The 12,355-nt window shown below is 42.7% G+C and overlaps 1 protein-coding gene across 1 annotated transcript in view; it reads left to right on the forward strand.

The window, feature by feature from the left end:
* Window positions 1-12,355, forward strand: part of RNGTT (RNA guanylyltransferase and 5'-phosphatase) — a 1,829,700-nt gene that overhangs the window by 826,373 nt on the left and 990,972 nt on the right. Inside the window, exon 11 of the mRNA XM_086926663.1 lies at window positions 8,787-8,951. Within this exon, the coding sequence (XP_086782789.1) occupies window positions 8,787-8,951 (165 nt within the window). The remainder of the gene's footprint in view (window positions 1-8,786; window positions 8,952-12,355) is intronic.

Raw genomic sequence — 12,355 nt, forward strand, 5'->3', positions numbered from 1 at the left:
ACAGTATTGACCAGACAATCGAGTCAGTCCTACAACAACTAAGGACACCTTCAACTTCGCAGAGGGATAGAGATTCATTACGTCTGTCTGGGGTTGTAGAGCCCTCCCCCAACGCCGACCTTGTTGAGTCTGAGTTACAGGAGGGGGGATCTGAGGTAGCTCTAACAGATCACAAGAGCAGCAGAGGGGCTCATGCATCCAAAAGGAAAAGGTCAAGGAAGCCTAAAGGCGCTAAAAGGGCCAAAGTTGACTTAATAACGACCGCCCACGATGACAATACTGATATTGTGGTTTCATCTGGGGTTTCTCCTTCGAGGAACAGGATGGAACCTTCTAGTCCCCCACTTGTCACATCCTTACCTGTGTCTACCGGGCCATTCATTTTTGGAGGGGTCCCTCCCAATACTACAGACTTGCTCACTAGCTCATTCACAGATACCATCAGAAATCTCCTGAATCCCCTGACCGCCAAACTGGACTCTATACAGGCCAGACTGACGGTCATAGAAAAACTATGTATTAACAATGGTGTTGATTCTGGGTTGGGAGCAAATTCACGTAGGGCCCCAAGGTCTAGCGCTGGGACCAGTCAGTCAACTCCAGCTCTAATTACTCAGGCTCCAAATCTTCCATTAGCCCAGCTGAGGGAAGGCCCTAATAACAGTATTGAATCAGCTCCCCTACCAGTTCCACTAGTGCCACAAGAGATGAGGCCCCCGGTACCTGCTCCCAGAAGGTCAAAACAGCCTGTTCCGTCACACGAACCTGGACAGGAGAGACCAGCTAATGGGCAGACTGGCTGCCCTACTAGCCCGAACACCAGGCGCAGGACAGTCAATCTGCCCCCTGAGGCAGCGGCATATACCGCAATTCTGGTGGGGGTACCAGTGCTTAACGGTGGCGTAAGGGAACCGCAGGATTCCCTGCGCAACAAGGTAATCAGCTGGTTAAATATCCATAGGCCTCTCCCACCCCATTTAAAGGGGGACGTTCTCATGGTCAGAAGGGTTCCATGGATTGGGTTTACTCCCAAGAAATGCGTGGGGGATTGTATAATCGTCAGCTTCAAAAGTCCGCAGGTTGCCCCATACATTTGTAACTGGCTTGGTAGAGAGGGCAATACCTCCATTGAATTGGTGCCTCTTTCATACTTTTATCCCAATGCATGCAATTCAGCTGTGAGGAGGGACGAGGGCTGGACCAGAGTGGGCTTTGCAGTGGATGGCACACGATATAGGTCCAAGTATAATGCATTCCCTATTTACGACAACTTTATCCACCCAAATAGATTTTCCTGTCTTGACCAGGTTGATTGACCACAAAAGGGGGTCACCTCACACGTTCCCAAAAAAACTGTTATCAGGGATGCAAGTTCGGGGGTGGTGAGAGCTGTTAGTGAGACTAACACACGGGCACAGGAATCCCCTGAAAGGAGAAGTCTATCACCTGGAAGCATCAGGGACCTAGCAGGTAATTCACCAAAGAGTTTGACGGGTACTAATTTGACATCGGTAGCTGTGTGTGCTCCATCCCCCGCACCAGCTGCCCCATTCGTCCCGCAAACTCTTGACCCTCCTGCAGCCACTACACCAAATACATCTGAAGGGGCAAGTACTAGGGTAAGCATACAATGTTTGAAAGTTCTCTCCTGGAATGTGGCGGGGATAGTCAATAAGGTGCATTCAACTGACTGGGACCTCCTGATAGAGGGCAGTGATGTCTGCCTGTTTCAGGAGACGTGGGCGAGGGAACCTCTGAGCAGAAAGGGATATGAAATTTTTGAAATTCCGGCCAAGTGGAGTGGTAAAGGGAGGCCCTCGGGTGGTCTAGCGATCTGGGTAGCCAGTCACATTGGATGTCAGGCGGAAAATTTGCCCACGTTCTCGCAGGACATCCAGTGTGTCTTGCTCAGATGGCCTGGCCCAATAACCATGGCAATTATTAATGTATACTCGCGCCCAGTTGCTGTGGCTATGGAATCATCCACTCTTGATGACTTATCATCTTTCCTGGGTCAACTCTCAGGTGACTACAAGTTAGTGATGGGCGGGGATTTTAATTGTCATTTCGAACCCTTAGAAGGTTTAAAGGAGGGCGCCCTCACTAATGAGGACGCTTTCTGGGGAGTTCCACCATGTTCATCCCCTCACCCCAAAACCTGGTCCCTGCTTGCGGTACAGATCATGTCCCTTACCTTAAACTTCGCATTAAGGGCTTGCAACGGGCGTACTCCGTCGGATACCCCCTCCACGTGCACCTTTAACAGGAAGGACCATGAGTCGAGGCTAGATTACATTTTCCTAGATATTAGCATGTGGCCTAAAGTTCAGGATTTCTGGGTGGTACCTAGAATAGATAGTGACCACAATGCTCTCCTACTGGAGGTGCAACATCCCGCACCCGTAGCTGGGTCTTCAACTTCCACTACTAGCGACGACACCGGGAACTTGCTTCTCACCTCAAACAGGCGTCGTGTAAAATGGGGGAAGTTGCTAAATGCGGAAGGAAGTCTGAGTAAATTATATGAAATAGCACTCCCAAGGTTTAAAGAAGTGGATGATCTTATAGATCAACCGAGACCCACTGATTATAATAAGAAACAAGCGCAAATCCATGCGCAACTAGTGAGTGATCTTGCCGAGGTTTTCTATCCAGTGGTACCATCACGTAGGAAAAAGACCCGAACCCCGACCTGGTACAATCATTCTTGTAAGAAGATTAAGTCCGAGCTAATCGCTACTATAAAAACTGGCACCAATAAGGGCAGGGTTGCAGAACTTAGGAGGGACTACAAAGTGGCAATGAAAACTGCCAGGGCTGAGTGGGACTGGGACCGTTGGCATGATCTATCTGATGCTCTAGATGCTAAAGACCCTAGGAAATTTTGGGCCCTGGTGAATACTGGGACAGGGGAACCCAAATCCGCAGTGGAGCCTAATATTGCCCCCTCGGTTTGGGAGGCCCATTTTGGGTCATTATATCAAGACACTACCCTACTATCTGACGTTGTGGCGCACGAGGTCTCTGCTTCTTCGGAAGCGGTCCTGGAATTCACCCTTGGAGAGGTGGTGAGTGCAATGGAGAGGTTGGCGATGGGGAAGGCCCCCGGCTTAGATAGACTACCTGGGGATCTCTTTAGACACCACCCTGAGATCTGGGGCCCGTACCTCCTTATTCTCTTTAATGCCATCTTAGGAGGTATGGCGATCCCCTGTTCTTGGCTGGGGGCAGAGATTGTACCTATATATAAGAAGGGCTCTCCTCTGCTCCCAGCCAACTACAGGCCGATCAGCCTTATAGATGTCCCCCTAAAGCTATTCGCTCGCCTCATCCTGAACCACCTGCTAGACTGGGTGGAGGCTAATGATATCTTGAGTCCCCTCCAGGCTGGCTTCAGGAAAAATACGTCCACCATGGATCAGATTTTCCGCCTCGTTTTGCTCTACTGGAAGACGGTGGAGATAGAGGGGGGAAGGCTGTACATGGTGTTCGTGGACCTGAAGTCAGCCTTTGACCTGGTCCCACGTAAGAAACTGTGGGAGGTCTTGGAAAAGCTAGGGGTACCCGTTCAGATATTAAGTATTATAATTAGGCTCCACGATAACAACTATGCGCAGGTCAGGAGCGGGAGGGATGGCAGTCTTTCATCAAGGTTCCCTGTTCGTAGAGGGGTGAGACAGGGTTGCGTATTGGCGCCGACCCTGTTCTGCCTCTTTATTAACAACGTTATATCCCACCTGGAAAATGTCAAAGATAATGATGCCCCACGCCTGGCAGGCAGGAGGGTGCCGGCAATTATGTTTGCCGACGACACCCTCCTGCTTTCTAAATCCCCGATGGGGATCCAGAGGATTCTGGATGGATTTGGTCTTTTCTGTAAACAACACGGTCTAGAGATCAACACAGAGAAGACCAAATTCATGATTTTTAATCCACCAAAAAAAGCCAGACCTAATCCCACCTTGGGCACTGCCAGTCTTGAGAGGGTAACAACTTTTCTGTACCTGGGAGTAACGTTACAGGAAAACTTATTATGGGATCCGCAAATAGTAAGATCGCGCCTAAAACTGTCCCAGCTGTCGGGCGCAATTCTGAAGGTAGTAAATACCTCAACTTACAAGCCTATTAGTCCGGCGCTTCAAATGTACCAAACCCAAGCTAAGGCAGCCGCAATTTATGGGAGTGAATTATGGGGGCATAAAGCAGGCCAAGAACTAGCAAGAGTGGAAAATAACTTTTTCAGACGCCTCTTGGCTCTTCCTCGAGGCACACCGCTCTTGCCTCTGAGATTAGACATGGGCCTCCCCTCCATTGCTGAGGAGTTAGAGTCAAAGCCTGTGAGGTTCTGGCATAGACTTTGGTCCACCAACGAACTTTCTCACTACAGGCAGGACCTAATTCATGTAATGAACCTGAATCAACGTGATAAAATCCCCTGGCTCGCTTTTGTAAAAAAGGAACTGTACTCCATGAACCTATCTGAGCTTTGGGTGGATCCCGATCATGGCTGCCGAAGGGTTTCGCGCAAAAGGTTGGTCCAAATATACAAAGACAACAGACTAGCACTCCTGCTGAATGCACAAAATAGCGGCACTCTTACAGATCGATTTCTGGAATCCAAAAATTCCTATGCATTTGAAACTTTTATGGATTTTATTTTTCCCATCTTCGCGAGGAAACTGTTTGTACAATGGAGGCTAGGTACTCTGCCTACAAGAACATTCACTAGTAAATGGCTAAAGGGTATCAACAAAATCTGCCCATGTTGTAACATTCACGAGGAAAATGAACTTCACATCATGTTTGTCTGCCCTGCGTATAACAAATCCAGAAAATATTGATTAGCGCCTCTTTGCAGAAATTTGGGGTTTAGCAATTATCTACATGCATATAGAGTAATGAAAACTAGCACTCTTGCCCACATTGTGTTTGCGGTGGCCAAATTTCTAATGGCAGTATGGCAGATTAGGAAGAAGAAAATCCTCTAATGTGTGAATATTGTTATGATCTGTTTTTACACCTTTCTGCCTAGCTAAGGTGGGAAAAAAAATATATATATTTTACTGTATGAACTGTGTTCTTAATAAGCTAGTTTTACTGTGCGTTTTCTTCTGTATCTTCTATGGTCTAAATGACCTAAATAAAGAATTTTTGGATTGGATTGGATATAAAGCAATTTCTAGCAGATGTCCAGAAACGGGCTAGAGCAGAAATAGCAGGCCTACAAGATCTGTCCTGTGGCAGACTTGGTGGCACCAGTATTACCCAATGGGGTTTGAAAGTGCTTGCAATACAAGCAAAAGATTAACCCTATGACAATTGTATGATACAGAGCAGGTCTGTATTCATTTGCTAATAATTAGATGTGGATGAAACTCATCCTTTTTACCATTGCATAGGAAAGCACAGTCAGTAGTTATAGGTGCCCACTCACAAGATGCTTATTAAACCTATGTAACACTCCCTTATGCACTCACCCTTGGGGTCATAAACGTTGTAGAGGCTATACATAGGTGCCACTCCAGGGACTGAAATAGTTTTCCCACTGTTTTGTTATATTTGACAGCCATTGTAGGTGTAGAGATGGGAATAATTTTATGTATGCTTACAGATGATGCTGGAATACAGTTATATGATTCTTTCCTCTGGGGCACTCTATTTCAATCATGCCTTCGCTGTTTTAAGACAGTGACTTCTTTTTGGCAAAATGTAATAAAAAGATTTTACAAATATATATATGTTTGGCAGATTGGATGCTCCATCGTCTTAGCGATGGAGTACCCTGTCCCCCAAAATCGAAATGTGTCCCTGTATACCTAGATGGAGCATCCAACAAGGGCCACTGTACCTATATGGGGCCTAACATGTACACAGCCCGTGCTGTGCTGTTACTATAAGTGAGTGCTGTGTGGAATATAATGTTTGCAAATATATAGTAAGGTATTATATGACCCTTGTTGAGGTAAGCACCTATTTAGAGGCACAGTCCATATTATACATCTACAGAAAGCCAGAAGAGAGAAGTGAAACCTAGTGGGTAATAAAGACAAATCCCACACTCTGCTTACACTACAGGTTGGTGCTACATAGAATATCATGTTTCCCGACCATGACAGGTTATATCCGTTTATAATAAGACTCTGTGAAGAGGATACATAACTTGTGAGGTTCTACATGGGCAAGGCACACACACACCCTCTGTTGACTCTATAAGCCAAATACAAATGGAAAGAATGGTTCTGAATGTCTACACACGTGACAAATAATTCTGTTCATGAACCTAACTGTTAGTACCATACAAACCCTTACAATCTAACCACACTCATTTAGTCTCTCGTCTACATTTCAGTTTTAAGTTTCACATACAATAGCCCAGGTAAGACATATGGTTAAGTTAGTACCTTAACTTGTGAACTTCACTTAATTTTTTTATTTTGTGTTGTAGCCAGAATTATGCCCCTCCCCAACCTTAACTTATACTAATATGTCATGAATTTAAACAGTACAAGTACAATAAAAATAGCATGCTCTTTTAAAGTAGTCAACAGGATCTCACCTACGACCCACATGGTAAACATGGAAGACTTTAGTGGACTTGTCAAAGTAAACTCTTTAGGTACAGCGAAGATTCTTTCGGCTGAAATTTGATTCACAGGCTCTGGCATTTCCCCCCCCAAAACTGTTATATTGTCGTCTTCTTTATGAGTTCAGCGGCTAATGGTTATTGTTGTACATTTTCACATATGTTGTAGCATAAATGTGTTGGGCCTTGTAAAATATTTAACTTGATCTTGTTACTCTTAACCTCAGCATAACCCCAGCTCCCATACCCAACCTCATAGGTCCTCCGATGGATCTTGTTCTGTGCTGAAAGGGACTAAGATACTTAGGGAATGAACAATTATCATATGAGGACCTGGAATAAGATCATTATTAACATTTATTTATCACCCTCTGGAATTCCCCAGGAAATTCTACCTCTTGGTCAGTTAATTTTAAAGCAGATTAATTGGCCACAACAGATAATGAAACAGAATCAGCAGAGTATTTTTATCTCAAATTTAATTTGATCAAATTTCAAAAGATTAGCATACAAATCTAAATCTAAGAATTTGAACAGATTTAATAAGCATTAACAACTTGTGAATCTCAATCTGTAGGGAGCTATCTTCCTCAGCCTCAGATTTTATCCTAAGGAAGTGAGTTTACAGGAAATCAATTATCTCTCATGCAAACCCTATTGGTGAAAGTTCAGTTAATCACCGAATGACCAGTTCCAGTTCATGGCAGGATTGTCTGCCTCTGTCTGTACTGCAGCGTCAGTGCCACAGCTGTTTGTTGGAAATCCTCCAGCCGGAAAGATTCAACTACGCAAGCATACCAGCCGGCAGCAGACACAATATTTCATCACACATTTCGCATTGTTTCTAGGAATCCAAATCGTCAGTATCTGTACCGCAAGATGGGTAGAGGGGAGATTAACATCATAGGAACTGCCCCTGTTCAGATTTTGGGGAATTATACTCCATCGATATCTGGTTTACACTCCTTGACATCACCAAATTGTTAAGACTACTCTGTCCCATTGGTCATTTTCAGTGGGATGAGATGATGTAGTAAAGTATACAAATGCGGAAGAATTAAGTAATCCATTACTTTGCATTTTCCTTAGGACCACTGTACTTTGTCATATGATTGGTGGTGACATTTAGAAAATAGGGGCATCCTTTGTCAGACCTCTCCCAAGCATGTGCTCTAGAGAGTAACAATTCTGTTGCAAGTCTGGTCAAGTAAGCTACAAACGTGAAAGGAATTGTTGTGTGTTCGAGCAAAGTGGAAACTTTACAAAAGGTTTCCATAGGCTTCAGACTATTCAGTTCATAAGTTCATACTAGGAAAGAAAAGCAAGTTTTGAGGCCTTCATGAAACCCAGCTTGTGCATGCTGAATTTGTGCTAAAATAAGAATCTCACATTATTGAATAGAATGCATTAGTTCTTCAATTGGGCAGATTAATGATTTGCAATTACATCATGTAAGTATAAGGTATCCCTGAAATTTCTTTTTTTAACACTTAATTATTATTTTGCATATAATTTGCAAGTCTTGTTGCATGTTATTGGTTAATACAGCATTCAGGACTTGAAAAGCACATTCAAAATAAACCTTTACATAGCACAAAATATAGCATCTGTTTTTATCATCAATGTCAGTGCTCACCTGACACATTCTTGTGTTTTTCTAACACATAAACAGTTTTATTCTTATATAGAAATTTCTATGTTATCGTTTGTTTACAACATTCATCTATGCATAAAGAAAACATTTATCAACATATTTATTAAACTTTACATTAGCTTATTATTATCAGAAACCTACGTCTAACATTGTGCATGCTTTTACGATGCAGTATCTAAATCAAAGTTCATGTGTGCCTTTTTTCTTAAACTTGGTAATCTAACACACTTTGTCATCTCTGTAAATTAATGTCACTAATCATTTTTCTCAGGGTGAATTCATAGAGATAGATATACAATCAACTTTTGTCTGAGAGGAAGCTATGGGTTATCTTTTCCTTTGCAAGATTCCACAATGTATACATTTTAATACTAAAAATGCAGCGTGAAAGTTAACATCTTTCCACCCCGTTAAGCATTTTAAAGTTTTAAATTCTGGAGAAAAAAAATACATATATATATATATATGCATTTTTTTAAAAAGTGAGTGCATTAGTTTTATTTCACAGTTTTATGGGAATCATATGCTAAATTGTATTTTACCATGCAGGGACAACCGGTTGGAGAATGTGATTTTAATGTACGATTATCATGCATTGAAAAGGAACTTATAATGCCAAGGCATGAAAAAATGAAAACTGGACTCATCGACAAAGCACAGGAACCCTTCAGTGTTCGAAATAAACCATTTTTTGACATCCAGAATGCAAGAAAGGTACTGTATTTTATGTTAATTTGATGTATTTTAAAATTATTAATCTTGGCTAGATAATGTTTAAGTCACAAGTGTTACATGTTGCACAACCATTTAAATCGGTAGTAAAGCATGTGTGCCACTGAAACTTAGTCCCTGCAGAAACAATCGCTACATTAAATTCTGGAAAGTTTTTTTTTTTTAACTACGTTTGTTTGTCAGGTTATATCTGTTTTGTCAGGTTATATCTGTTTGCATGTTTTCTATATTGTGATGTAAATACAGTCTGTTTTTATTCTTTTTTTATCCTTAAAATATAGAAAAACACAGCACGCTTGGTAGTATTAAGAAAAGTTAAAAATACTCTGTTAGAAATCAGAGTCTGTAGTTGACAGAGGTAGGTACCTTTGTCTAAATAGGGACCCTTTCTTCTAGTCAGGGAAAGGGGGGATACATTCCTAAAATAACCCCTGCTCACTCCCTTGGTAGCTTGCACGAGCAGACAGGCTTATCTCAGAGGAAGTGTGTAAAGCATTTGCTGGCCACCCTCTTTACATCTTGCCTTCCGGGATTTGTGCCTTGTGAGTAAAGCCCCTCTTAAAAGCAAATCCCTACCTTCACTGAATTATATCTAAGTACCTGTCTTTTGCTTCACTGCAGTGATCAAAACCTTTTGACTTTGATCTTACGATGATGCACAGTTAAGTGATTTTTTTTTAAGAGAACAAGGGGAACCCAATAAATGGCCTGGGACCATGGGTATAACGTATTTCAAGGAAAACAAGTGGTCCCTAGCATAAACAGAATAATTTTGGCAAAATAATATATAGACCACAATGGGCTACTATATAGTACAAAAAACTCCCTTGTCCAGCCGGACAGGGAATGTTTATTCAAGTAATAGTTTGTCTTAATATATGAATAAAACAGGTAACCAAAGACATAAAGGTTACTGTAAGGCGCAGTCCTGTGCCATACAGGAGGGGGAAAAGTGAACAAGGACAGTGAGGGCAGACAATATCAGGCAAACAGAGTGAGCTGACAGGCCACTGACACAAATTGAGATTAACAGTGTGTCCTGTACGCCGATGGCGCGTTGTGCTCGGCAAGGATTGCATCCTTGCCGAGTACAACGCGCCATCGGCGTACATGGAGTTACCGGTACTTCTAGCGGACCTTTAATTCTCTGGCCCTAGTGAAGGCGCCCAACGCTAACTATCGACTTGCAGTAGGAACATCTTCCACTGTAGCTAAACCTGCTTATAGAAGTAACTTATTGCGCAAAGATATTCCTGTTAAGCGCATTAACACGGGGCCAATTATTACAAGTCCCTTGTGACCAGATCCTAAGTTTCAATAGACCCCACAAAAATTGGCGCCAGTACCAGAACTTTATCCTTGCTGCATGTAATTGAAGTCCAGCTCGGAAATACAATCTCCAAACATGGATGTCACGCTATCGCCCTAACTATTGAGGACATCCAGCGACAAAAACCTCCACTAACAGATACAATTCTGGCGGTTTTATGTTAAAAGGTTAAAATTCAGGCAAAAGTTTTGATTATGAAAGTCCTGAAGATGATCCCCCTATAATTGAGCTTGGGATCGAAACGTCCGTCGACTGCTTTAAGAGTGTACCATATTGTGAATTCATTGTATTAATGTATGGTTGTTTCACTCCAGGACACACTGTTAATCTCAATTTGTGTCAGTGGCCTGTCAGCTCACTCTGTTTGCCTGATATTGTCTGCCCTCACTGTCCTTGTTCACTTTTCCCCCTCCTGTATGGCACAGGACTGCGCCTTACAGTAACCTTTATGTCTTTGGTTACCTGTTTTATTCATATATTAAGACAAACTATTACTTGAATAAACATTCCCTGTCCGGCTGGACAAGGGAGTTTTTTGTACTATATAGTAGCCCATTGTGGTCTATATATTATTTTGCCAAAATTATTCTGTTTATGCTAGGGACCACTTGTTTTCCTTGAAGCACAGTTAAGTGAGGCACTGTACTTATACTTTTGTAGTTGCTGAAGGCTAAAACAAATATGAGCAAGAATAAAAATACACCTATGTCGACTCGCTCGACTACAAGGAAAAAAGCTCAAACTGTCACCCCACTTCCAACCTGACTGCAATTGACAGGATGCTACAAAAACAATTGGTGTTGTTGTTACTGCTATAGAGAGCACGGAGAGGCGCCTCTCATTACCCCCAAGTATGTGCCTATCTACCCAACCCACTAAGGAAACAAGTACGAACGCAAATATTTCCGTAACTACTGCGTTTTCACAGGACTCCAACCTTATGGAATCATATGCTGACTTTCCAGAAAAAGATACTAACTGTGCTACTACACCACACCGATCTCCACCTAATGACTTTGTTAACCGGGAAAGTAGATTGTCATTGACCCCAAATATGCGGATAAATGTAGACTCTCCCCTATTAATTAATGTGTCAGAAGGGTCTGATTTTGAAAAGGGAGTAAATAAGAGCCATGCACCTAGGATTGTCAATAGTGCCGCACAAAAGTCAATACTTGTAGATCCAACTCAGGTAATTGTTAACCAAAGGATTATGGGCACTGACACTACTGCCATAGAATTGCTCGACCAGGCATCGGGTAATAATATTTGTGTAGAGACTCTTATGCTAAAGATGGAAAACCTAATGAAATCACTTTTGCATGAAAGGGTAAAAAGGATAGGGGAGAAACTGGAAAAAATAGAGGAAATGGTACAACAAAACAATGGAATTTTGTTGAAATATACCAAATCTTCCTTAAATCAGACAAAAATAATAAGGAAATTCTAGAAGTTGCATCAGGCATACGCAAGCCCGTTAAACAAACACATACACCCTCAACGCTAGGCAACGGGCATAAAGAGCCATTAAAGGACCCTCCAGTAAATCTAGGCAGGAGCAGAGATAAGATGCCCGCTATTACTCAGTCTAGAGAAACAGATACTAAAAACACAAACGGAAGGGATGAGCACAAGAAGGGAACTGAGGGCCCAAACCCAAATAATCAGCTGAAGCAGCCACTAGATGGAGTAAGACCATCTAATAATAACACAAGCATTAACTTGCCACCCGAATCCCACCCTTTTACTGTGGTCATGATAGGAGTACCAGTTCCAGGAGAGGGAAAGTTAGAAAACCATTCTGACCTAAAAAACAAGGTTAGCCATTGTCTAAATAGGCATAGGATCTACAACCCGGGGAGGGAGCGGTGGGAACGGGAACTTGGCCGAGTGCTGAGTCACACTGAGTGGGACCACATCTCCTACCGAGCGCGTCACTCCGCCTATCACACCGGACTCACGGAGACCTTCACCAAAATCACAACTTATTGGTATCGCACTCCTGAGAAATTACATGACATGGACCACTCGATACCCGGGACATGCTGGCGCAACT

Source organism: Lissotriton vulgaris, chromosome 6, assembly GCF_964263255.1.
Source record: "Lissotriton vulgaris chromosome 6, aLisVul1.2, whole genome shotgun sequence".
Classification (NCBI taxonomy): Eukaryota; Metazoa; Chordata; class Amphibia; order Caudata; family Salamandridae; genus Lissotriton; species Lissotriton vulgaris.